This window comes from Oncorhynchus mykiss, chromosome 6, assembly GCF_057628025.1.
Source record: "Oncorhynchus mykiss isolate SJ-2025 chromosome 6, ASM5762802v1, whole genome shotgun sequence".
Classification (NCBI taxonomy): domain Eukaryota; kingdom Metazoa; phylum Chordata; class Actinopteri; order Salmoniformes; family Salmonidae; genus Oncorhynchus; species Oncorhynchus mykiss.
The window spans coordinates 68,753,868-68,781,766 of NC_143027.1; the positions used below are offsets into that span (position 1 = coordinate 68,753,868).

A 27,899-nucleotide genomic window follows, 5' to 3' on the forward strand; every position below is an offset into this window, starting at 1 on the left:
GGCACTTATGGAACTCTATGGCAGCACCGAAGGGGCTAGAATTTTCAGGGTCTACCCTTAGACTTGGTGGCGATGTAGTGTCCCCATGAGTGACAGAACACTGAGCCAATCACAGCGCAACACTATTTTCTGCTGGCTTGCCCATCCACCACAGAAAGCACTGAGCTAGGCTGAAACACCTGCATTTTGGAGCTGCCTTACTCAAGAAAAAAAAAAAAAAAAGATACCAGGTTTGTATGTGGCTTTATTAACTCTGTATTTTTTTGCAAAAAATGTGGGGCACAAATGACAAGTCACCACTGGTGGTGTAGAGAAAATGTAAAATAATTTTTCAATTCTACACATTTTTCCATTGAGCTCAGAGAAAATGTAGCAGTTTTGAAGCTAATTCCCAGCAATTCTACACAGTGAGATAATTTTGCCATGACTAATGCTATGCTCCTCTGCTCAAACAAATCAATAAGTAGATTGCCGAAATGCCAGTTTTTTTTGGTCTGGCTTCTGTTAGTTCTCAAACATGGCACTAAATCTATATTTAAAATACAAAATATTTTTCCTCTCCAATTTTTTTATTTATTGCAGACCCCTGCAGTACCCAAGTTGGAAAACACCTGGACTAGTCAAATGTATTTATAAATAAGCAGATGTCAAAGTGCTATACTGAAACCCAGCTCAAAACTCCAAACAATGCAGATTTAGGAAGCACTAGTGACATTGATGTATAATACCTTTTGCAACAAATCCTACCTGTATATCTTGAAGCAACTAAAAATAGCTTAATTTCCATTAACACAGGAATCACTAGTCCTGTTCAGTTAAACTGCTACACTGATTGGCCTGTGTACTGAATCTTCAGCATGGTGGCTGAGAAGGAGATTTCTGGTGCTCAATCACCATCCCTGGAATTTACATGTTTATGGAACAGTCACTTAATTACTTGGATGTTTTAACACATTCTGTTATTAATCAATCATGTTCAATAAAAAAATGCTATTAAAATGAATTGAGATACAAATGGTTTCATAAAAAGCATTTATTAGAAAGACAAAGAATGTTAGATTCTTTTAAAGTGCTGATTGGCCTTTGGGCCATTTGAGTTCCATGGCATTTCAGCTCCCCCAAGTGGTGACAATTGAAACCCCCCGATTCAGAAACTGCATGAGGAAATTCAAAAGGCAAATGACAGTTCTGATGCGACTAATAAGCTGCTAATCAGTTAGAAAGCCAACCAGAGCGATTGCACAGCATCACTAAAGGAAGATTGTTAGGTGCATCACATGTCAAAACATTTCTCTAAGGCTATTGATATGTAGTTTGCGTCAAGAAAAGTTAAATTATACATTTACTGAAAAGAAATGGCATAGTCCGATTACACTCCTGTCACCCCAACACTGATAAGTGTGTACACTTGCGTTCCTCCAGAGTTGAACTTTGATCTACTGAGCTTACTTGGAGTGCAACAGAAACATTTCATTTGATCACAATACAAAAACAAAACATTTGTTTCCCCTTTTCCATTCAACTCTCCCTGAGAAAAACGGGCCATCATCCTTGCCCACTAACAAGTTCCATTACAGACACTGGAAGCAGCCCCAGGAGCATGCTCAGTAGGGTTTGTTTGACAGGAAGGACTGGAACATGTCTAAGGCGGGGCCTGGAGCCCACTGCGGCACCATGTGACCAGCGCCCTGAAACAGAGGATGGGATAAGAACGCAGCAGCCTCACCCCCGTTGCATCCACTAATCTTTATGAACATGTCTAGTGTGTTAATTAGTCTGAAGACAGTGAATCAATGCCAATATGCTAACTAAGTAGTGCTTACCTTCACGGTCAGGAGGTTGATGTTTCCATACTGCTCGTAGAAGCCGGCAATCTGATCATCAGATATTCAGCTCTGGTACTTGGTGGTTGTCTGGAAATTAAAGATACAAGTCTTCACACTGCATGCCCTGTGAGTTAAACATGCCAAATACCCTGCAACCCAGCTTTCAAATATCTATGTCACCTGACTCAAATACCAGTCTTCAAGAGCTTTACCTTCTGGTTGAGCTGCTCAGCAAACCACTTGTCTCCCAGGAAGTTGCAGGCCATGTCAGTGTCTCCGTTATAGACTAGCGCCCGGACACCCAGAGACAGCAGCTTCAGATATACATCCTTCACTGTCGGGTAGATGTTGGTGTACTGTCCTCCCACCACATCACTACATAGAAAGTTATGGTAAAGATGTCCTTTTGTAGGTAGTTTACTGTTGTCATGTTTTAGATGTCCCTTTGTTGAATTTAGACTTACTGACTATTAGGGATATGTGGGTACTAGTGTAATACCTGCAGATGTCCCAGGGTGGAAGTGTATCAGGGATGTGTAGGGCTTTCCTCACATCACCCCGGTTGAGCCAGTTCATCTGAGCTGTGCTTTTAATGCAGGGAGGGACCTCACCCACAGAATGAGTTTGGCCAGTGACGGACGGCACCTTCAGCAGCTACAGCGAGACAAAGTACTTACATAACACACCAATTTCTTCCATCATAACCACTTCAAACAATTTGAGAATAACCAGAACAACCCTTCAGAACACAAGACTACCAATATCTAATGCCAGGATGGACTTGAACACTGTTTTCCTCCATAGGAAGGGCACTTACCTGGAAGGTGTCCCAGTGCTTCCTGAAGAGCTGGCTCATGCTCCGTTCATAGGCTCTGGCCCTGACTCACAGTCCATGTAAAGCGCATACTCATTCAGCCCAGAATCATACACAATACTAAAGGCCTGGCTCAACTGAGTGCAAGAATGAATGAGAGGGAGAAACAAAAAGGTACAAGTACACATTTCTATGTTAAACCTGTGCATATCAGTCCAATTTTTGTATTTGATGTATAATACTTATCCGATTGTAAAAGTGTTTCCATGTGTACCAGTGTTTTGCAGGCCTCCTTGCTGTTGTTGAAGAAGTTACATGCTACCTTATCACAGCAGTTTGTGTTCAGATCTGTCCACAGTCTGCAAGAGGATAGTTTACTTAAACACATTGCAATGTCTTGTAACAGAAGCATCAGACAAGCTTGAATTCATATTGTGGGCCTATACATACGTTGTGGGGCTTTCGAAAGGAGTTATCCCTAGTCATGTAAACATAGCAAAACAGTCTGGGCCCACATGAGTGAATGTGTTGCGCGTTCTTACTGTTCTCCGAAGAGGCCGTGGTAGTAACCAAAGTAGATCAGAGACTGGTCATTCAGGGCATAGCTACTGAGGCCATTACCCACTGCAAAGGCCTGAGAAACACATTAAAGGAGTTCTTTATAACCGTCATTCATATTGGATTCACATCATCCTCTCCTTGCCTTTTCTACATAATCATTGACAGGTGGTTGGATAGGCTGGAATTCCATTACATTGCTTTTAACTTATGCTTAGTCTTTAGATTTTCAGAGAGCGTAAGAGTGGAATCCACTCAAAACAATTAAGTCGGTGTGTGAATCAACTCACCTTGAAGTTAATCTTTGCGGTCCCTGTGGCCACACGCTGGCTGAGTGTTGGGGCATAGATCCCACCATAACTCTCACCAATGATGAAGAACTCATTTTGTGTGAAGTTTGGAAACTTGGCAAAGAAACTCTGCAGAGCTAGGTAGTTGTCATCAGCCACCTAATAGTAAGGGGAGATGAATCAGTTACTATTACTTTAGTATTCAGTAAGGAAGAGTGAACGGCATGATTTCTGAGCCACTGTCAGTGGAACGTTCAGATAGGCATGTCTGTTATACACACTGTATTCCTATGTAAATAATTGTGTCTGATTTATTCAATGCATTTCACTCTCCCGAATGAGACCCTGATGATCTCACCTCGTCGTCGTCGGTTTTGTACTTCCGGTCGTCAGAGTAGGAGTATCCCACACCTGCAGGGACTCTAGGTACAGAATATTGGCGATCCTGTTCCAGCTGAACTTATTCTCATACAAAGTGGCCCCATCATCCTTCACCTGAAGGAGACACAATTATGTTGTAATTCTGTGGGAATCACTGCATACAATAAGGTTACACTGGGACACACAGGCACACTGAAATCACAGGTCTTGCTAAGCTCATACTGAAAAGGTAACGTGTGGGAGAACTCACATGGAAGGGGCCGTTCTCTGACAGAAAGCCATCCAGCGAGGTGCAGCCTGGCCCTCCATTCAGGGCACAGCACAACAGGGTCCTTCAGTGGGTCCCTCTGTGAGGTCACAAACCTGGGGAAGCAGGGAGGTAGAGGGCCAGGTTAACAGGAGATAGAGAGCACCCAAAGACACACTTGGTACACTTGGTACACTGTGCACTCAACACTTAATTTTAGACCCCAGGTACAACAGTGTCTGCTGACTATGTTTGTGTGTGTGCATACATGTGGCCTATAGAACACTATAATAAAAGTTTGTCATGTGTTATTTTGTCAATCATTAACTTCTCATAGCTTATGGTAAAGGATGTTCTAGCGCTTAAACTTCTCAATGAAAGGTACATGCTACAGCACCATGCATGACCAATGCTGGAGGAAGTAGCAAAAGCGCAAGTATAAACAATCTAGTCCAGCTTCAGAAGCGTTTCCTCTTCTTCCTGTAGCTTTCTATTTTAAGTTGTCTATTGTTTAAACATGCTTCAGTTGTCTCTGTAATAACTACTGTATGTATTAATTTACTATTGAGCAATAGCCACTCTTGTAAGTTAATTTAATGACTTCTTAAAATGATAATACGGTTATTTATGCCATGCGTTGATTCATTTATTATTTCACCCATTTGAAGTAAACCGATTCCCACCGATACATATTGTAGTAAACTAATGTTGTGCACGAGCTGGAGTTTCTGAAAAGATCCCCAACCAGAACAAACACTAAGCTGTTAGTTAGTCAAGGCAGCGACGTATGGCATTACTGATACTCACCAGTAATGAAGACACTTTCCAGGGCTGGCTTTCAAATAGCCCGACCAATACCGGTAGTTTGGTTTAAACGACATTCCCGGTAGTTCGGTTACCTCGTCAGGGGCATAGTCAGCCCATGTAAGACACGAAACAGCAAGGAAATACATCACCAAACTAACAAAACACATGCTAGTCATGTCGAGGACGAAACTAGCCTAATACGCCAACAATGTTGTCCTCAAACGCTTGTGAGCACAACAATTGCCGTGTCTATGCCCTGCATATCGAAACACTGCAGGTCATATGACTACTAACTGAGCTCTCTGGTCACGTGGTCGATCTTTTGTTTTGACGTTCATCATCGGATTGCGTTTCATTTGATAGGCTACATTTGTGCATTAATAATTACAGCCGGTGTCTCGGTTATATCAAGGAACGGCATGTCGATGTATTAATTACTCAATATGTTAATCAATCGAAATGCCAGCGGGCAGCAAAACAACTATGGCAAGCTCTGAATCATCGAGAAAAGTATAACGCTGAAAATATGACTAGGTCTACCAATAATTGGCTACATTTGCCAACATTGTTCCATCGTGGCGCAACATTTAACATATCAACGTTTGATGTAACATGACAGTGAAGAATGTGAGGGTGGTATAATTAAGTGGCAATGTGCATTAGGTGGATGGATGAGTGTTAGAGAAAATGGTAGCCTGTAGTCGACCTGAGTTTTGAATAGGCCAGTAAAAGGGTAAAAAGACAAGTGAGTATCGGTCATGCGTTTTTATAAGGGTCTCTGGCAAAAGACCCCTGAAAATGCATGATTAAGGTGACGCTATGCATGTACACTATGCATATGTATGCATGGTAGGCTATTAACAGTTAGACAATACATAGGCTAGGCCTAAGGCTATGTATTGGCCCATTGACTATTGAATGTTATACCTTTTACATCAACAGTTAAACAATACAGTCAGTTATCTATGCATAGTCACTTTAATAACTCTACCTACATGTACTTATTACCACAATTACCTCGACACCGGTGCCCTCGCACATTGACTCTGTACCGGTATCCCCTGTATATATCCCCGCTATTGTTATTTACAGCTGCTCTTTAATCATTTGTTTTTCTTATCTCTTACTTTTTTTGTTGTATTTTCTTATTAACAGCATTGTTGGTTAAGGGCTTGTAAGTAAGCGTTTCACTGTAAGGTGAAACCTGTTGTATTCTGCACGTGTCAAATAAAATTTGAATACACAGTGCTTGACTTGGGCAGGAGCTCACTGGAGCTGAGTACTGGCACCTCAAAGTTTCACTGCTTGAGCTTCTGCACCTCTTATTTTATTTAACCTGGCAAGTCAGTTAAGAACAAATTCTTATTTACAATGACAGCCTACCGGGGAACAGTGGGTTAATTGCCTTGTTCAAGGGTAGAACTAGAGATTTTTACCTTGTCAGCTCAGGGATTTGATCCAGCAACCTTTCGGGTTACCGCTCTAACCACTAGGCTACCTGCTGCCCCAAAATATAATATTTTAGAATATCTTATAGAATATTTGCTCAAAAGTATTGTGGAGCTCTTGCACCTAAATATAAACAGTACCGGTACCCCAAATGATTACCAGCACCTATTTCAGTCCAAGTCAAGCACTAACAATACATAGCCTAAGCCCTTGGGCCAAATTGAACAAGTTTAAATATGGTCCATTCACTATTGAGGCGGCAGGGGAGCCTAGTAGTTAGAGCGTTGGACTAGTAACCGAAAGGTTGCAAGTTCATATCCCCGAGCTGACAGGGTACAAATCATAACTGACTTGCCTAGTTAAATAATAAATAAATTGAATGTTATACATCAATGTGTTTTCTGGTCTTATTAAAGTGAGCGTGTGCACTATTATTACGCCCCTGGGTCTGTGTGTGACCTCAGGGGTTACGCTGTAGTGCTACAGAATCTCTCTCTCTCCCAGGCTGTGCTTGTTCTGTAGCCTGCGGAGAACTGAGACACAGTGACCATTACTGACCCCCATCCCACCTCTGTGTTACTGTGTCCATGTTTGACTATGTATCTGTATCTGACAGAGTGCCCTGCATCTCTCTCTTTTCCCTCTCAGGTGACTCTGATCAGTGTCTCATTGATACAAAGGGCAAAGGTGTAAAGGGGTGTGTCTTTGCCACTAGGATTTCACAGTCCTTTTCTGCACACCCTTTAATAATAGTAAAATCATCACAGTCAGAGGAGGAAAAGCCAACTGATGCCTCCTAGCCAGCTGCTTAGACACGGCCTCCTCTAGCTTTCATTACCCCTTGTGGTTAGCCTTTCTTGCTGGCTGGGACTGAAATCCAGAAAAGATCCAGACATGATTACTGCTGCTTATGTCAGAGGACACTCTTCTCTGATAAGGACACACATAAAGTTTTAGTGGAGATGTTTATGAGTTTCTTGGTAAATTGCCTTTCAATCCATTCTCTTAAATGTTTGAATTCCACCTGTGTCTGCTTTTGATGTTTCTCTATTTGTTAAATAGAGGCCAGAAATATATTGAATGCAGATGCTAAGTAAGAACAAACTTTGATTTTTTTGCATGTGCACCCTATCTCTACGCTGAATGTCAGTCTGCAAGACTTTTGAGTAAACTCATATGGAGGTTTATATACATGTTTTGTCTGGTGCAGGGACTCCTTTCCTCAAACAAGAGTTATAGATGCTAAGGGATCCGAGGAAATAAAATCAATGGTCACATTTCAAAAAATCTAAATCACGTTTTTAACCATTGTTATTTTCCTTACAAACACTTTGAAATAATATAGAATGATTTATCTGTGATAGAAATACCAATTGAATGATTTTAAAAATGGAATTACAAAGCATCAACAATAGATCTGACCTGCGACAAATTCTTCACCTGGAAGGCCCAAGACTGTCCCCTGAAATCAATGTTGGAGATCATTCTAAGACGTCACATTGAAGGACATAAAGACAAAATACATGGTAAAGCATACTGAATCATCTACTTCTTGAATTTTTATTTTTTATTTTTTTATTTCACCTTTATTTAACCAGGTAGGCAAGTTGAGAACAAGTTCTCATTTACAATTGCGACCTGGCCAAGATAAAGCAAAGCAGTTCGACACATACAACGACACAGAGTTACACATGGAGTAAAACAAACACACAGTCAATAATACAGTATAAACAAGTCTATATACGATGTGACCAAATGAGGTGAGATAAGGGAGGTAAAGGCAAAAAGGCCATGGTGGCAAAGTAAATACAATATAGCAAGTAAAACACTGGAATGGTAGATTTGCAATGGGAAAATGTGCAAAGTAGAAATAAAAAATAATGGGGTGCAAAGGAGCAAAATAAATAAATAAATAAAATACAGTAGGGAAAGAGGTAGTTGTTTGGGCTAAATTATAGGTGGACTATGTACAGGTGCAGTAATCTGTGAGCTGCTCTGACAGTTGGTGCTTAAAGCTAGTGAGGGAGATAAGTGTTTCCAGTTTCAGAGATTTTTGTAGTTCGTTCCAGTCATTGGCAGCAGAGAACTGGAAAGAGAGGCGGCCAAAGAAAGAATTGGTTTTGGGGGTGACTAGAAAGATATACCTGCTGGAGCGTGTGCTGCAGGTGGGAGATGCAATGGTGACCAGCGAGCTGAGATAAGGGGGGACTTTACCTAGCAGGGTCTTGTAGATGACATGGAGCCAGTCGGTTTGGCGACGAGTATGAAGCGAGGGCCAGCCAACGAGAGCGTACAGGTCGCAATGGTGGGTAGTATATGGGGCTTTGGTGACAAAACGGATTGCACTGTGATAGACTGCATCCAATTTGTTGAGTAGGGTATTGGAGGCTATTTTGTAAATGACAGTCGAGGATTGGTAGGATGGTCAGTTTTACAAGGGTATGTTTGACAGCATGAGTGAAGGATGCTTTGTTGCGAAATAGGAAGCCAATTCTAGATTTAACTTTGGATTGGAGATGTTTGATATGGGTCTGGAAGGAGAGTTTACAGTCTAACCAGACACCTAAGTATTTGTAGTTGTCCACGTATTCTAAGTCAGAGCCGTCCAGAGTAGTAATGTTGGACAGGCGGGTAGGTACAGGTAGCGATCGGTTGAAGAGCATGCATTTAGTTTTACTTATATTTAAGAGCAATTGGAGGCCACGGAAGGATAGTTGTATGGCATTGAAGCTTGCCTGGAGGGTTGTTAACACAGTGTCCAAAGAAGGGCCAGAAGTATACAGAATGGTGTCGTCTGCGTAGAGGTGGATCAGAGACTCACCAGCAGCAAGAGCGACCTCATTGATGTATACAGAGAAGAGAGTCGGTCCAAGAATTGAACCCTGTGGCACCCCCATAGAGACTGCCAGAGGTCCGGACAGCAGACCCTCCGATTTGACACACTGAACTCTATCAGAGAAGTAGTTGGTGAACCAGGCGAGGCAATCATTTGAGAAACCAAGGCTGTCGAGTCTGCCGATGAGGATGTGGTGATTGACAGAGTCGAAAGCCTTGGCCAGATCAATGAATACGGCTGCACAGTAATGTTTCTTATCGATGGCGGTTCAGATATCATTTAGGACCTTGAGCGTGGCTGAGGTGCACCCATGACCAGCTCTGAAACCAGATTGCATAGCAGAGAAGGTATGGTGAGATTCGAAATGGTCGGGAATCTGTTTGTTGACTTGGCTTTCGAAGACCTTAGAAAGGCATGGTAGGATAGATATAGGTCTGTAGCAGTTTGGGTCAAGAGTGTCACCCCCTTTGAAGAGGGGGATGACCGCAGCTGCTTTCCAATCTTTGGGAATCTCAGACGACACGAAAGAGAGGTTGAACAGGCTAGTAATAGGGGTGGCAACAATTTTGGCAGATAATTTTAGAAAGAAAGGGTCCAGATTGTCTAGCCCGGCTGATTTGTAGGGGTCCAGATTTTGCAGCTCATTCAGAACATCAGCTGAGCAGATTTGGGAGAAGGAGAAATGGGGAAGGCTTGGGCGAGTTGTTGTGGGGGGTGCAGTGCTGTTGACCGGGGTAGGAGTAGCCAGGTGGAAAGCATGGCCAGCCGTAGAAAAATGCTTATTGAAATTCTCAATTATGGTGGATTTATCAGTGGTGACAGTGTTTCCTATCTTCAGTGCAGTGGGCAGCTGGGAGGAGGTGTTCTTATTCTCCATGGACTTTACAGTGTCCCAGAACTTTTTTGAGTTAGTGTTGCAGGAAGCAAATTTCTGCTTGAAAAAGCTAGCCTTGGCTTTTCTAACTGCCTGTGTATAATGGTTTCTAGCTTCCCTGAACAGCTGCATATCACGGGGGCTGTTCGATGCTAATGCAGAACGCCATAGGATGTTTTTGTGTTGGTTAAGGGCAGTCAGGTCTGGGGAGAACCAAGGGCTATATCTGTTCCTGGTTCTAAATTTCTTGAATGGGGCATGTTTATTTAAGATGGTTAGGAAGGAATTTAAAAAAAATATCCAGGCATCCTCTACTGACGGGATGAGATCAATATCCTTCCAGGATACTCCGGCCAGGTCGATTAGAAAGGCCTGCTCGCTGAAGTGTTTCAGGGAGCGTTTTACAGTGATGAGTGGAGGTCGTTTGACCGCTGACCCATTACGGATGCAGGCAATGAGGCAGTGATCGCTGAGATCTTGGTTGAAAACAGCAGAGGTGTATTTAGAGGGCAAGTTGGTTAGGATGATATCTATGAGGGTGCCCGTGTTTAAGGCTTTGGGGAGGTACCTGGTAGGTTCATTGATAATTTGTGTGAGGTTGAGGGCATCAAGTTTAGATTGTAGGATGGCTGGGGTGTTAAGCATGTTCCAGTTTAGGTCGCCTAGCAGCACAAGCTCTGAAGAAAGATGGGGGGCAATCAGTTCACATATGGTGTCCAGAGCACAGCTGGGGGCAGAGGGTGGTCTATAGCAGGCGGCAACGGTGAGAGACTTGTTTTTAGAGAGGTGGATTTTTAAAAGTAGAAGTTCAAATTGTTTGGGTACAGACCTGGATAGTAGGACAGAACTCTGCAGGCTATCTTTGCAGTAGATTGCAACACCGCCCCCTTTGGCAGTTCTATCTTGTCTGAAAATGTTGTAGTTTGGAATTAAAATGTCTGAATTTTTGGTGGTCTTCCTAAGCCAGGATTCAGACACAGCTAGAACATCCGGGTTGGCAGAGTGTGCTAAAGCAGTGAATAGAACAAACTTAGGGAGGAGGCTTCTAATGTTAACATGCATGAAACCAAGGCTATTACGGTTACAGAAGTCGTCAAAAGAGAGCGCCTGGGGAATAGGAGTGGAGCTAGGCACTGCAGGGCCTGGATTCACCTCTACATCGCCAGATGAACAGAGTAGGAGTAGAATAAGGGTGCGGCTAAAAGCAATACGAATTGGTCGTTTAGAACGTCTGGAACAGAGAGTAAAAGGAGGTTTCTGGGGTCGATAAAATAGCATCAAGGTATAATGTACAGACAAAGGTAAGGTAGGATGTGAATACAGTGGAGGTAAACCTAGGTATTGAGTGATGAAGAGAGAGATATTGTCTCTAGAAACATCATTGAAACCAGGAGATGTCATTGCATGTGTGGGTGGTGGAACTAATAGGTTGGATAAGGTATAATGAGCAGGACTAGAGGCTCTACAGTGAAATAAGCCAATAAACACTAACCAGAACAGCAATGGACAAGGCATATTGACATTAAGGAGAGGCATGCTCAGTCGAGTGATCAAAAGGGTCCAGTGAGTGGAGAGGTTGGTTTAGACAGCTAAATCGGTAGCAAGCTAGCATAGGAGCAAGCTAGCATAGGATGGAGGTCTGTTATTAGCCAACTCTTGCGTTCCGTCAGTATATTAGTGGGTTTCCGTGTGGTAGAGGGGATTAATCCAAATCACACAACAACAACAAAAATAAAAACAATAGATATAGTTATAGAGGCCCAAGAAGAAAAATAAATAAATAATGATCATTCCCATATCTGATCTTTACAGAAGGTAACACAGATGATAAGGCATTAAATGGTGGGTTCATGACCTAGTAACTGCTGAAGGTGAATGAATTACAGAATAAGATCTCCCTAGCTCTGGCAGAACTAGTGCTCCCTTGTGGAGACTATGGGTAGTTCACCCTCACTCCCTCCTCATGCCAAATGCCAAGTGGTATGGCTTTTGAGACTGTCCTGCCAAAGAAGAGGCTGAAATCCGGGACAACTCCATCCTCAGGCCAGCAAAAACTGCTTTACAGAAACCCAGCCTAAAACCCAACAGAGCAAACAATCCAGGTGCAGAAGAACAGTGGTTAGGAAAGGCAAAATCAAATCAAAGTTTATAGGTCGTGAACACAGATTTGCAGATGTTATCGCAGGTGCAGTGAAATACTTATGTTTCTAGCTCCAACAGTGCAGTAATATCTACAAACAATACAGTAACCCCAAAAAGTAGAATGCGTGTTTTGGAATATTTGTATTCTTTAATTTATGTTAGTATTGTGGAGTAACTACAATGTTGTTGATCCATCCTCAGTTTTCTCCTATCACAACCATTAAACTCTGTAACTGTTTTAAAATCACCATTGGCCTCTTGGTGAAATCCCTGAGCAGTTTCCTTCCTCTCCAGCGACTGAGTTAGGAATCTTTGTAGTGACTGGGCATATTGATGCATCATCCAAGGAATATTTCTGTCTGTAATAAAGCCCTTTTGTGGGAAAATATAATTCTGATTGACTGGGCCTGGCTCCCCAGTGGGTGGGCCTGACTGCCAAGTGGGTGGGCCTATGCCCTCCAAGGCCCACCCAGTCATGTGAAATCCATAGATTAGGGCCTAATGGATTTATTTAAATTGACTGATTTCCTTATATGAACTGTAACTCAGTAAAATCTTTGACATTGTTGCATGTTACGTTTATATTTTTGTTCAGTATACTTACCCATGAATGTGCACTGTTGAAAATAAATCTCCACTCAATGTTATTGCTAGCACTTGCCACCAAAATAAAGTGTACCTTCTGGGGTAACTTGGTCATCCCAGATGAGGAGATGAGGAGAAACACACTATTTCAAATGTAATGTTTGCCTAAGTACAATGTAATTATTAGTTGTTACACAGGATTTATCTAGTTCAAATTAAGTGTATTGTGAGGGGTGTGTGCAGTGCAATGGCAAAGGCGTCGTCTGTGGATCTGTTGGGGCTCTATGCAAATTGTAGAGGGCCTAGGGTGTCGGATAAGGTGGAGGTGATATTATCCTTAACTAATTGCACACCGAAGGCCTGATTCTGACCTGAGTTAATCCAAAAAATGGAATGTTATTTATTTTTATGCACTTTTCTCTCTATGCATATTTGACCTTGAATTTAAACATGAAAATAGCATGCTATTCACCCCACTTTTCTTTCAAGGTGGAGATCTAAGAAATTAAGTTGTGACGGAGCGGGGTGTCTACAGATACGCCCAATTCTGACCTTGACTTAATTCCCTCATAATTCCACTACCTTTATGCATGAGGAAACCATGAATAGGGTCGAGCAAACTGGCTAACTGGCTACACAAAGTGATGGACAAGAGCGCACCACACAGACAGGCAATCCCATGCTGTTGCTTCATCAAAAAGTTTATAAAAATACCAATCACTGATGCATTATTTTCATATCTTGTGAAAAACTTGTGTAGATCAATAGATTTTCTAAAAAGTTCAATTCATTTAATTAATCTTCTAAATTCAACACATTTTGAACATTGTTGAATTCCGTATTAATGTCGGGACCTACTTGATTGTCTGGTAAAGTGCCACCCTGATTCACCTCCTTGCACAGTTATCACAATTTGTTGCTTGGGAAACTATTCCACTCAAAAAGTTTTGTTCAACACAAGTCAGTATAGACTATCAAGGCTGTAGGGGAGACCGGGACCGGGGTTTCGGTTGTCACGCTTTTTACTCTTGTGTGCATTTTCAAGCACCAATATCTCTTACAATAATATTTTCTACATTAATAGAGAGACTGAGGTCCTGGGTTGAAATGGGAACCATTTTTATCCTCCCTATTCAAACAGTTATTATCAGGGTTGAATGTCACACAGAATGGGGTTGGTTGTCACAATGTTCGCTAGTAGCTTATTCCTTCTGTAACAAGAAATTAAAATAATCTACACAAAAAAATCTACATTTGTTACTTTCTTTCTTTTCCTTTTGATTTGATTGATGGACTCAGAACATTCAATGTTGATGTTTTTCTATAAATAATTGGAAGTTTGAGAGTAAATAACCCCCCCGAGAAACTCAATTTGGGAAAAATCTAAACAGATTTGGGGAGAGGGTATGACATATTTAGTATGACAATTGGTGTGTTGTGTTCTTCTGTCTTGGAATATTAGTCACCCACCATCAGCTCCTACAAGATCATAGAAATCACATTCTGTCCTTTACCCCACTCCCTCATACTCACATTCTTATTTTATTGTGAGGAAGAGGCCCTCTCATTGTGCTGTTGTCTCTTTAGGATGGGGATGTGAGGTGGGAAATTCTAGTTTTGGTTTTGGAAGGAGATGGGGGGGCATCTGGTTGGGTGTACTCTCCATATACCCTTGTTCCCCCCTAGTCTCTCATCCTCTGTCCCATGGGGGCCAAATGTACTGTGGGGTGTCCTGGGCACCGTTAGCCTTTTGTCTGTCAAACAATTTTGTCTTTTGTCTGTCAACAAACGAATTTAACAAGTGACATCAATAAGGGATCATAGCGTTCCCCTGGATTCACCTGGTCAGTCTATGACATGGAAAGAGCATGTGTCCTTCATGTTTTCTACACTCAGTGTACATTACAATATCGTTTAATTTTGCACAGTATCACGACACTCTATTATGTGTGACGCTCCCTAGCACTAACGTGATTTCATTGGCTAAGATGAAAATCTGATGCGCCGCTCCATGCTTCGTTCGGTGTTAAGTTCGCTGTACGCGAGACATTAGTTAACAGGAAGAAAAATGCATTGGTTCTGTTGGATGAAAGATGTAGTAGGAGGGAGTTTTTAAACTGCCTTTCGAATATTAGTTAAGTACATGCCCTGAGTGATAGCTTGCTTACAATAATATATCGATGAAACAAACTCAACTTGAATAGCGTTCCAGTGTTGCTTTGAGGACAACTCACGAACTAATTGGTAAGTACATCCGACCATTCATCAGGACGCTCGTGACAGGAGATTGCTAGGTACTTTACTGTACTGTAGCTAGCTAACGTCAGCTAGTCTTCTGATAATCGGATGAGTTGGCTAGCTAGTTATCGTGCCACTTAACGTTTAGTTAACAAGAGCCAGTAAGCCACTAGCCATCGTTGTTTTGGTTATATGCATGTACCTAATGTACTTGTATCTAATGTACATTACTTAGCTAGCGACCTTGTTGTGCTAACTAACGTTATACTGTAGCTAGCTAACGTAACTATGGGTGGTTCGCCAAAGTTGCCAAGCCAATCCAGTGGCAGAGGTCTAATCGAAAACGGCTTGCATTTACTGCTAATTTGGTATTTTGCACTCATACACAATCTGATCAAATCGAATTGGAGTAGGAACTCTAAGAGATATAGCTAGCCACCCTACTGTAGCTTCGTCTCCGTATGCAATGCTTACAGCAGGTTATGGTACAGTGAGTAGTTGTGTATTTTTCGTTTCACTTTCCCGTGGTGTCCTCACTTTACAGACGCTCCCTACGCTTGAAACCATCCCAGCTTTCAGCCCGCTTCCAACTGCTCTAGCCCATTGCTTGGTGGCTGCTTACTGTGTTCTGGCCCACGGGGAGACGAACTGTACTGACCACACTGACCCCGTAGTTGGCACATCCTTCCCAGGGTTGCAACTATCCCCGCGGTTGCACTGGAGTAGGACGGTCGAGGGCATAGGCCCGGTGCTTTACAGCATTTAGGGAAACCTCCCATTCACTATATCATCCAACCGATTCAGACGGGTTATGGAGCTGGAGGTGAGCCAAACGGAGCTGGAAGGTTCCGACGCTCCCCAGTCTCAGAGACACGAGAGGAGCCTCGGACTTCTCACCACGAAGTTCGTTACTTTGCTGCAGGAAGCGAAGGACGGGGTGCTCGATCTCAAAGTAGTGAGTGATGGGCTGCATCCGTTTTGACTGTCTGACTGTAAGAATTGTTAGCTATGGTTTGTTAATTTTTTTTGTATCATCGCAACGTCCCCAATCATCCATATAAGTCTAAGCACTGCCTGATTTGGTTGATATTGCTGCATTGTGTTGTAACAGATGTGCAACATACTCGGAGGAGATGCATGTGGAATATGAAATGCACACAGACAACCACACCAGGGTTTCCGTTAGAAAAATGTGTCCGGGAAGATTTTAATTAACATCAAATAGGTGTAGATTAACAATGTAATGCTTAGAGGGATACTTCGGGATTTTGACAATGAGACCCATTATCTACTTCCCCAGAGTCAGATGAACTCGTGGATAACATTTTTATGTCTCTGTGTCCAGTATGAAGGAAGTTGGAGGTAGTTTTGCGAGCCAATGCTAACGGTAACTAGTGTTAGCGCAATGACTAGAAGTCTATGTGCTAGCAGACACAATATACTTCCAGTGTTTATGGAAACGCTAGTTAGCAAATGTGCTAGCACTAGTTATCAACTTCCTTCAAACTACAAGCAGATACATTAAAATGGTATCCACGAGTTCATCAGACTCTGAGGAAATAGATAAAGGGCCTCATTGCCAAAATCCCGAAGTATCTCAATAAATGGTTGATGCATGGCATGCTTCAATTACCAGTTGAGAAATAAAGCAATAGTAGCTATTTTTAATCAAAACTGTTTTTAACATGTGATTGCATTTAGAATTGTTGCGCAATGGCACTCCAAGAAGCAACGAGCTGTGGCTCTGCAGCAGCAGGTCTAGCGCTGTCTGACAAGTGGTATTCTGTAAAAAAAATGGTCTCTGTATGCTGTGCACGTGTAATTAACAAGATGCATGACGACTAACGAAAATACACATCCTAATTTAATTCCACAAAATGTTGTACATTGAAGCTGTACTATGCAGAAATCCCGCCCCCCCCCCCCCCCCCATTTCCTGGTTGCAAAAATTCAAATTGTTTGCCTTATTTAAATTTATGTTACAAAACAAGCAAGTATCTGGTGGAGAATCATTTTACCATCTAAACCGCTATGATATATGTTTTCCATAATCAAAATTATTGTAAACTTAAGAACAGGAAGCATAGAAATAGCTCACATAGTTACCGCTTCTTAAACTTGACTTTGATAATGATCTGTAGCTTACATTTCTATGTGAATTTGGTCTGTTCCAAAAGTGACATATTGCAGCTTTAGCCTATAGACTGATAAGCATGACAGTCAAATTTATTTTCATCAATGGATATTTCCATCAATGAATAAAAAGTATTATTTGTAATGGGATTGTTTTTTCTCCCAGTCAATTTGACCAGCAACAATTGAATCTGATTTTCATTTTTTATCTGCCAAAATCCAGCAATTACACATGCACTGTGATCGTGATGATTTATACTCTAAAATAAAATATAAGCTTAAACTTTAATATAAAACTAATTGTAAAACTGTTACGTTATCTAGGTTACTGACAGTAAGGAGTTCAAGGAATAAAAGAGGGTAAAACACAGAAAGAGTGTCTGCGTAAAAGAGACAATCCGTGTCTCATCATTCAGTGGGTGGCTGTGTCACGGTCTGTCATTATTGTCCGCATTGTTTAGTCCCCCCTCCGATAGGCTCATAGGGTTGTGACCTCTCCTATTATTGGCTACCAGGGCTATGACCCATCCAGTGATTGGTTGACAGGCCCCTGTCTCACAGGCTCTGACCTTTGTGATTTGCTATTAACCCCACAATAGATATGCATCCCCCTAAGGAAAAAAACCTTGGTAGGGACATTTGGGTGCTTGCATTTTAAAATCATTCATTAAGTTATTTTGCTTCTGATCAGAGAGGGTGACCTTTGACAATTGTGTTGTGAGTAATGTCGTTTTTCCTGCTCTTGTAGGCAGCAGACACCCTGGCCGTCAGACAGAAGAGGCGCATCTATGACATCACTAATGTACTGGAGGGCATTGGCCTGATCGAGAAGAAGTCAAAGAACAGTATTCAGTGGAAGTGAGTGTGTGTTCGCATACTTGTATGTTTGTAGGTATGCACACAGTATGTGCTTACATTTCATTGCGCTATCTGTCTAAGGGGAGTTGGGCCAGGCTGTAACACAAGGGAGATTGGTGACAGGCGGGTTGACCTGAAGTCGGAGCTTGAAGATCTGGATATGAGGGAAAGTGAGCTGGACCAGCAGAGGGTGTGGGTCCAACAAAGCATCAAGAATGTGACCGAGGACACACACAATAGTCTATATCCTTACTATGTACTCACATACTCATACCTACACCAACATCTAAATTGTTACCCCCAACCTAACCGTACGTAGGTATCCATGTCAGTCCACACCAGTAGAAATGTATAGAAAAAGAGCTGCAGTACCGTCATGTCTGTACAATAGCAGAGGATACACTTGCCAGCATTAGCAATGTTATAATACTCTGTTAAGCTCTGTGTGTGACCTTAACTCTGACCAACTCTGGCCTATGTTAATCATGAGGACATCTGCAGCTGCTTCAAAGGTGATACCCTCTTGGCGGTGCGTGCTCCCTCTGGTACGCAGCTGGAGGTGCCCATACCTGAAGCTGTAAGTTCGATTTGTTTCTGCCACCCTGTCTGTCAGTCTTCTCAGGGTGAAAAGTAAGTGTGTATGTTTGTCTCCACTTTTAGGTTCAAAACGGTCAGAGGAAGTATCAGATCCATCTGATTAGCGCTGCTGGGCCCATTGATGTTCTGCTCATCAACAAGGACCCAGTTAACTCAACACCTGTGGTGCTGCCAGTCCCGCCCCCTGAGGAAATGCTGCAGAACACCAAGTCTGCTGCAGCCTCTGCAGACACAACCATTAACACACCCACTCACACATTTGTCAAGACCACCCAGAGTCTGGCCACCGGCAAGCCTAAAGCACATACAGCAGCTAAGCCATCAGGTGACCTCACTGTTATATCTCTCATTGTCTATGAAAATGTTTTGTCTGCTAAACTCTCAATACAATATCATTGAAATGTCCCATGTCTACCTCTGTGTCCATATCTCTCTCTACCTCTCTCTCTACCTCTACCTACCAGGCAATTTCAGCACTGAAAAATCTGCACCGCAACCACCATCATTGGACACCCAGTCCCTCCAGTCTTCTGCTTCGTTGGACAACAACTTCACTGTCTTTGAACCAATCAAATCCGATTCATCTGACTGTGAGTTAGAATTCAATTTATCTGTGTGTGTGCATGTTGTGTGGTAGCATCAATAGGGTTGGGCGATATTACGATAGTATCGGATATCGAAGATTATTGACAGCCAGCGTCGATGGTGATGACATTGTGACGTGAAAGATGCTGTATAAAGCCAAACGCCTATTTTATTTTTCATAGAGGAGACTAGGACTGGACGATTATAAAATTAATTAGGTAACTTAATTGATGTTTTTGCGCGATATTCCAAATGCCTGTATTGCGGAATCATTTTTTTATTAGTGTTTATGTGCGCTTGTCTTTTTGGTCCCTGCTCCTTCTGTCCTGTGTACATACACACTCATACACACATACATACAGTGGGGCAAAAAAGTATTTAGTCAGCCACCAATTGTGCAAGTTCTCCCACTTAAAAAGACGAGAGGCCTGTAATTTTCATCATAGGTACACTTCAACTATGACAGACAAAATGAGAAAAGAAAATCCAGAAAACCACATTGTAGGATTTTTAATGAATTTATTTGCAAATTATGGTGGAAAATAAGTATTTGGTCACCTACAAACAAGCAAGATTTCTGGCTCTCACAGACCTGTAACTTCTTCTTTAAGAGGCTCCTCTGTCCTCCACTCGTTACCTGTATTAATGGCACCTGTTTGAGCTTGTTATCAGTATAAAAGACACCTGTCCACAACCCCAAATTTTTTTTGACCAAATCGGTGTCCAAAAATACCGATTTCTGATTGTTTTGAAAACTTGAAATCGGCCCTAATTAATCAGTCGACCTCTAATAGAAACGCATTGGGCTTATTTTGGACAGATTTCTGCGAGAGAAACGTTTGGGAAACATTTGTCAAACCTCTCACTCCGCCTCTTCCTCTCTATTTACACATACACACCAAGCCCCTCCCCCTGCCACTCAGATTAACAAAGATGAGGGATCACTTCTTCCTCTCTGACAAACTGGTTTCAACTCGTTATTTGAATTTTGGTCCAACAGAATGGGTCATATGGACACTGAAACACATTGAGACATTATTTTACTGTATTAGAGGAAGTCAACCTTTCAAACGATTCCCTTTTTCTGTCAACTCAAGTTGCTCACAGAGCGGACACTACTAAAACAGGAGTATCAATGAACATTGGTTCTGGAAAATGAATGTTCAGTTTGTCACGCACGCATTGTGGTACCGCGTACAGCTAGCAGCATTTTAGTCAAAGATTGTTCTGCTAGCGGTCTAATTTGTTTGAGACCTGTGTAAATGTTCTTTAATGCCTCCTACAAGAAGTTAGTCATTATTAGTGAATGTACATTATGCATGGTCCTGGTCAAATTTGTAACAAAAAGGCAATTTTCATAGACTGACTTGAAAGCCAGATCAGTGATTATTGCAAAACAGCAGGTTCAATTATTTAGATTAAGTTAATATTGGATTTTATGGTTGTGGAAGGCGTATTTTTATTAGCCTTGGTATAATTTCACACGGCCTGAATCCATTTGATTATTGCTGACTGGTTGAAATGCAGTGTATTTGCTCTTTAATTCTACAAAAACCTTATTTAGTGATTATAAAAAAAAAAAAATCAAGATATATATATTGTGAATTGCCCATAGGTTTGAAAGAATCGAGAGATGATTTTTAGGCCATGTTGCCCAGACCAAATAGCGGCACACACCTCTTTCGTGCCACAGCTCCAACCGAGAGGAATACACTATGAAAAAGGGTTGGCTCCAAGATATATTTTGTCATGATTCCTCTCGCTCGTGGTCCTTTTTTAGCAGTCTTTTATTTAAATGATTTTTTTTAACCATAAAAAAAAAATACAATTGTGGGGTTGGCCAATAGGGGGCGATACCATCGTTCGTACATTACAATGTTTTATGGGTACTTAATCACAATAGGACAAAGGTTGACTGCCCAACCATAAGCAGCAATGTGATGGAGGCAGATAAACCTTGGCACTGGGCTAGCATTCCAATGGTCTCTCTCTTACACACACACACACACGTGTAAAGTACCAGTCAAAATTTGGACAGTGTTTTTCTTTATTTTTACTATTTTCTAGTGAAGACATCAAAACTATGAAATAACACATGGAATCATGTAGTAACCAAAAAAGTGTTAAACAAATCAAAATATATTTGAGATTCTTCAAAGGAGCCACGCTTTGCCTTGACAGCTTTGCACACACTTGGCATTCTCTCAATCAGCTTCATGAGGCAGTCACCTGGAATGTGTTTCAATTAACAGGTGTCCCTTGTTAAAAGTTCATTTGTGGAATTTCTTTCTATCTTAATGTATTTGAGCTAATCAGTTGTGTTGTGACAAGGTAGGGGGGTATACAGAAGATAGCCCTATTTGGTAAAATACCAAGCCCATATTATAACAAGAACCGCTCAAATAAGCAAAGCAAAATGACAGTCCATTACTTTAAGACATGAAGGTCAGTCAATCTGGAAAATGTCAAGAACTTTTAAAGTTTATTCAAGTGCAGTCGCCAAAACCATCAAGCGCTATGATGAAACTGGCTCTCATGAGGACCGCCACAGGAAAGGAAGACCTAGAGTTACCTCTGCTGCAAGATGGGCTTCCGAGTGGCGCAGCGGTCTAAAGCACTGCATCTCAGTGCTAGAGGTGTCTCTACAGACACCCTGGTTTGAATCCAGGCTGTATCACAACCGGTCGTGATTGGGAGTCCCATAGGGCGGCGCACAATTGGCCCAGCGTCGTCCGGGTTTGGCCGGTGTAGGCCATCATTGTAAATAAGAATTTGTTCTTAACTAAATTGCTTAGTTAAATAAAATAAAATTAGAGTTAACTACACCTCAGATTTCGTCCCAAATAAATGCTTCAGAGTTCAAGTAACAGACACATCTCTACATCAACTGTTCAGAGGAGACTCAGGCATTCTTGGTCGAATTGCTGCAAAGAAACCACTACTTAAGGACACCAATAAGAAGAAACTTACTTTGGCAAAGAAACACGAGCAGTCCAAATTAGACCTGTGGAAATCTGTCCTTTGGTCTGGTAAGTCCAAATGTGAGATTTGTAGATTCCTGCCGCCGTGTCTTGATGAGACGCGGAGTAGATGAACGGATGATCTCCGCATGTGTGTTTTCCGAAGCATAGAGGAGGTTGTGTGATGGTGTGGGGGTGCTTTGCTGTTGACACTGTCTGTGATTTATTTAGAATTCAAGCCAAACTTAACCAGCATGGCTACCACAGGATTCTGCAGCGATACGCCATCCCATCTGTTTTTCCCTTCGTGGGACTTTTTATTTGTTTTTCAACAGGGAAATGACCCAACACACCTCCAGGCTGTGTAAGGGCTATTTGACAAAGAAGGAGAGTGATGGAGTGCTGCTTCAGATTACCTGTTTTGGGATGAGTTGGACCGCAGAGTGAAAAAAAAAAAAAAAAAAGCAGCCAACAAGTGCTCCGCATATGTGGCAACTCCTTCAAGACTGTTGGGACAGCATTCAAGGTGAATCTGGTTGAGAGAATGCCAAGATTGTGCAATGCTGTCATCAAGGCAAAGGGTGGCTACTTTGAAGAATCTAAAATATATTTTGATTTAACTTTTTTGGTTACTACATGATTCCATATGTGTCATTTCATAGTTTGTCTTCACTAGTCTACAATGTAGAAAATAGTCAAAATAATAATAATTGAGTAGGTGTGTCCAAACTTTTGACTGGTACTGTACATCGGAATGGCCGATTTAATTAGGGCCGATTTCAAGTTTTCATAACAATCGTAAATCGATAATTTTGGACGCTGATTATTAATATTTTTTTTTATTTAAATTTTGTGGAAAAAAATGTACACCTTTTTATTTAATCCTTCTTTTACTGGGCAAGTCAGTTAAGAACACATTCTTATTTTCAATGACGGCCTAGGAACGGTTAGTTAACTGCCTTGTTCAGGGGCAGAACGACAGATTTTTACCTTGTCAGCTCGGGGATACAATCTTGCAACCTTACGGTTAACTAGTCCAACGCTCTAACCACCTGCCTCACGAGAAGCCCCCCTGTTATACGAATGCAGTAAGAAGCCAAGGTAAGTTGCTAGCTAGCATTAAACTTAATCAATCATAATCACTAGTTACACATGGTTGATGATATTACTAGTTTATCTAGCGTGTCCTGCGTTACATATAATCGATGCAGTGCGCATCTAACCATAAACACCAATGCCTTTCTTAAAATCAATACACAGAAGTATATATTTTTAAACCTGCATATTTAGCTAAAATAAATCCAGGTTAGCAGGCAATATTAACCAGGTGAAATTGTGTCACTTCTCTTGCGTTCATTGCACGCAGAGTCAGGGTATATGCAACAGTTTGGGCCGCCTGGCTCATTGCGAACTAATTTGCCAGAATTTTACGTAATTATGACATTGAAGGTTGTGCAATGTAACAGGAATATTTAGACTGGTTCCGTATTTCACTGAAAGAATAAACGTCTTGTTTTCGAGATGATAGTTTCCGGATTCGACCGGATTCGACGGCTCGCATTTCTGTGTGTTATTATGCTATAATTAAGTCTATGATTTGATAGAGCAGTCTGACTGAGCGATAGTAGGCACCAGCAGGCTCATAAGCATTCATTCAAACAGCACTTTTGTGTGTTTTGCCAGCAGCTCTGCTGTTTATGACTTCAAGCCTATCAACTCCCGAGATTAGGCTGGTGTAACGATGTGATGTGAAATGGCTAGCTAGTTAGCGGGGTGCGCGCTAATAGGGTTTCAAACGTCACTCGCTCTGAGACTTGGAGTAGTTGTTCCCCTTGCTCTGCATGGGTAACGCTGCTTCGAGGGTGGCTGTTGTGTTCCTGGTTCGAGCCCAGGTAGGAGCGAGGAGAGGTACGGAAGCTATACTGTTACACTGGCAATACTAAAGTGCCTATAAGAACATCCAATGTTCAAAGGTATATGAAATACAAATGGTATAGAGAGAAATAGTCCTATAATTCCTATAATAACCTAAAACTTCTTACCTGGGAATATTGAAGACTCGTGTTTAAAGGAACCACCAGCTTTCATATGTTTTCATGTTCTGAGCAAGGAACTTATACGTCAGCTTTTTTACATGGCACATATTGCACTTTTACTTCTCCAACACTTTGTTTTTGCATTATTTAAACCAAATTGAACATGTTTCATTATTTATTTGATGCTAAATTGATTTGATTTATTATATTAAGTTAAAATAAGTGTTCATTCAGTATTGTTGTAATTGTCATTATTACAAATACATTTGAAACATTGTCTGATTAATCGGTATTGGCTTTTTTTGGTCCTCCAATAATCGGTATCGGCATTGAAAAATCACAATCGGTCGACCTCTATACTGTACGTACGTTGTTTATCTGTTTTAGTAAGCACACACTTCCGACCAGTTTTTTTTATTCATTAAAACCTTGGCTCTGCCCAATGCACTGTAACACAGGAAACATCTGTGTGGCAACAAACAATGTATAAAGCCTGCCTGCTATAGAAATGTGTATATACGCAAGCTGTTTTTATTTTAGGATGTTTAATGAACGTACACAGGAAAACAGTGTAAATTGGCTCTACCTTATAAAAAAACCTCTAATGACTTGTATGGTGTCTTGTGCCTTGTGTTTTTCAGTGCTGGATTTCCCCAAATACTTTTCTGACATGTTTGACCCCGCTAAAGGTACTGTGTGTGCATGTGTATCATGTCTTAAACTTGATTTAAATGTATCCAAACAGACACTTGCGTTGTATTTCAGGAAATTAAGTTAATGATAAATTGTGACTTTGTGTATAGCAGACACTCTCTCACCTCTTTGTGTGTGTATGTGTGTAGAGATGGTGAGTGCAGATCTACTAGAGGAACTTATGGCTTCAGAAGGTACGAGTCTAATACGGATTGTTTTATAAACCCCTTTGACTTGATGATTCCAGTTATATGTTTTATCCCTCTCTCTCTACCAGTGTTTTCTCCACTCCTCCGCCTTTCCCCCCCCCCGGGTGACCATGACTACATCTATAACCTGGATGAGAGCGAGGGCCTCTGCGATCTCTTTGACATCCCCGTCCTCAACCTTTGACCTATGAACCTTGCCAGAAGGCTTTTTAGAAAGACAAGAACAGTTTTTAAACAATTCTTTGAGTACTAACAAACCGATGAAGTGGTCTATTTTTGGAGTCTTGTAATATAAGCTGAATTGATAAACAAACCGTTTTTGATAATTTTCATACTCTTTATTTTTGTCACGTCCCCTTCGTTGATGTCTGAACAGGGAGAGCAGCCATCCCCCTACTGGCTTATAAGCTTTAATGATCTCATGGAATATATTGTTTTGATCTGTGCTGCTGAAGTGGCAGTGGATGTGTTTTAAAAGTTGAGTTGTGCTCCATTTGGAGTGAGTAAAGATGGCTTGGGTTGAGTGAAGGATAGGAAATTAATGGGATGCTCAAGGCAAAATCATATACGATACCTAGGCACTTATGTACATCCGAAACTATTGGATAGTAAGCAATAAGACAATTCCAGCTAGTCTTTTAGATGGCAAGGTAGAGTTATTGCCATATTGCAGACCTATTTGATCCTTTCAGATCTACATGGTGACTAAGGGTAGGTAGGGATTGGTGCTGTGAGGAGCTTCATTGTTTGTCTACGGTCAATGAGCTGTGCATGTGAGGAGTGCAGCTACTCCATTGCCCACATAGTGGTCTTAGAGTCACAGCGGGAAGAGAAGATCAGCTCCCTCACCTGCCGCAACCTAGTCTCTCCTATGAGTCAGGCACACAAGACCAGCCACAATATACTGACAACATGTAAATCCATTAAAAGCCTTTACCAGTCCTAATCTAGTTATACTATTGATGAGGCTTCAGTTGCTGGTGCATTTTATATCTTGTCTGTTTCTCCCTCAAAGTCTGTGTCCATGTGGAGCACATTTTTGTTGTAATTTTCACGTCTCAACACTGATTTCTATTATAAAATGCTCTTTATTTTTGGTGTATTTTTCTATTGAACTGACACTGTCAAGGAACAGTACAGTACATACATTTTTTTTGTCTCGGTTATTTTACATTCTAATCCAGATTCAACTATGATATGTGTTCTTTCAGGAAGTTCAGAAGTGAATATTTTTCAAGTTTAGTGTAAAATCTGCTGTATCATTTGTATAGTTTGGTTGTATTGCATTTTTCTGTTTGTAACCTGCTCATGTTCTGATGAGTAAATTCATGAGATCACATCGGGGCGAACGGGAACCAGAAATCGGTCCTGGGAATTTTTGTCACCCCGGCCCGGCCTATCTGTTCGGTGCCGTATATTTTTGGTCAGTGTCTGTGAAATGGGACGGCAGCAAATATGCAAAATTATTGTGAGAAATTTAAATAAAGTTACTAAACTATTCTACAGGTGATTATATTGGTTCTATACATGTGTTAGTTTTTCTATATTATAGGGGGTTACAATATCTCTTTCAATTGTGCAATGTATAAGTTGCAGATTGACACTCACACACCCGTCTTTGTTATCCTATGTGCAAACAAACTCAGCATGAAGCCACATCTACTGAGTAAACCTGCCTATATGTTTCTATATATGCTAAATGAGGCTCAGAATATATTAGTTTTAAGAATGGGCAGTCACTCCTGATTACCGGTATGAATGAAAAAGAATACATGAAAACTTTTGGGAATTTTGTCTTTTATTGCATCACACAACAGATACACTTTTGTCTACTTAGTTGACACCATGAGGAGCATATTATGTTATGTGGTTGGAATGGCTGTATGTGGCTGTTAAGTGGTCCGTAGCTTTCAAACAGGCTGAGGCAATTTAGATTGAGTCAAGGATACAACTTTGGAGTTTTACAGTGGTGTAAAAATGATTTATAGTATAATTTAAGTCGTTTTTTTTGGACAACTTTAACTTGACTACATTCTTAAAGAAAATAATGTACTTTTGGTCCATTCATTTTCCCTGACACCCAAAAGTACTTGAGTGGTTAGCAGGACAGAGAAATTGTCAAATTCACGTACTTATCAAGAGACCATCCTGGTCATCCCAAACTGCCTCTGATCTGGCGGACTCACTCAACTTGATGTCTGTGTTGTAGTGTGCCCCTGGCTATTTGTAAAAATAAAATAAAAAAACAATTAAACCAAGAAGATTGTGCCTTCTGGTTTCCTTAATATAAGCAATTTTAAGTGATTTATACTTTAAATTTTTATACTTAAGTATATTTTTGCAATTACATTTACTTTTGATACTTAAGTGTATTTTACTGGGTCATTCACTTTTACTTGAGGCATTTTCTATTAAGGTATCTTTACTTTTACTCAAGAATGACAATTGGGTAGTTTTTCCACAACTGTTGGAGTTCAATCTTTCAATTAATTCATGACCCGCTCAATTCTCCGAGTTGTAAGTGACTGCTTGCTAAATTCTTTAGGGCTATCTGACTGAAGGTGATAGAACCACATTGGAGCTTTGTTGAAGCAGTGTAAGTGAAGCAGCTGAGGAGTTTCACAATTGAAGAATTGAAACCAAAGTGTTTTTGGCCCACACGATGTAGCATTGGTATGAACGATTAGAGTCATCCTGCACACTATTCAATTGGCTCCACAAATACGTTGAGCTGGGGAAATGGTTACACTCAAACTCAGCTCTCCCTGATCGGATCTCCTC

General features: G+C 41.2%; 1 protein-coding gene and 1 pseudogene across 4 annotated transcripts; one reads left to right on the forward strand and one right to left on the reverse strand.

The window, feature by feature from the left end:
- Positions 1-1,023: 1,023 nt before the first annotated feature.
- LOC110526455 (lysosomal protective protein-like) lies at positions 1,024-7,653 on the reverse strand (annotated as a pseudogene). Its single transcript, XR_016496839.1, has 11 exons — positions 4,924-7,653; positions 4,120-4,232; positions 3,847-3,983; positions 3,489-3,647; positions 3,183-3,274; positions 2,915-2,999; positions 2,644-2,777; positions 2,326-2,480; positions 2,039-2,201; positions 1,824-1,913; positions 1,024-1,688 (listed from the first exon to the last, which is right to left on the reverse strand). The product of XR_016496839.1 is annotated as a lysosomal protective protein-like (transcript).
- A 7,105-nt stretch (positions 7,654-14,758) lies between these two features.
- On the forward strand, positions 14,759-27,376 carry LOC110526457 (transcription factor E2F4). 3 transcript variants are annotated; one of them, XM_036980842.2, is made up of 10 exons: positions 14,773-15,053; positions 15,592-16,002; positions 17,929-18,038; positions 18,120-18,281; positions 18,507-18,615; positions 18,699-18,960; positions 19,100-19,225; positions 24,858-24,905; positions 25,059-25,103; positions 25,187-27,376. In XM_036980842.2, exons 2-10 carry the CDS (start codon positions 15,859-15,861, stop codon positions 25,300-25,302), a joined length of 1,122 nt encoding a protein of 373 aa, XP_036836737.2. In that variant the 5' UTR covers positions 14,773-15,053; positions 15,592-15,858; the 3' UTR covers positions 25,303-27,376. The 3 variants fall into 3 exon arrangements, with proteins under 3 accessions (XP_090094848.1, XP_036836737.2, XP_090094847.1); XM_090238721.1 differs by having other exon boundaries at positions 14,808-15,053; positions 15,852-16,002; XM_090238722.1 differs by lacking the exon at positions 15,592-16,002 and having other exon boundaries at positions 14,759-15,053.
- Positions 27,377-27,899: the final 523 nt, after the last annotated feature.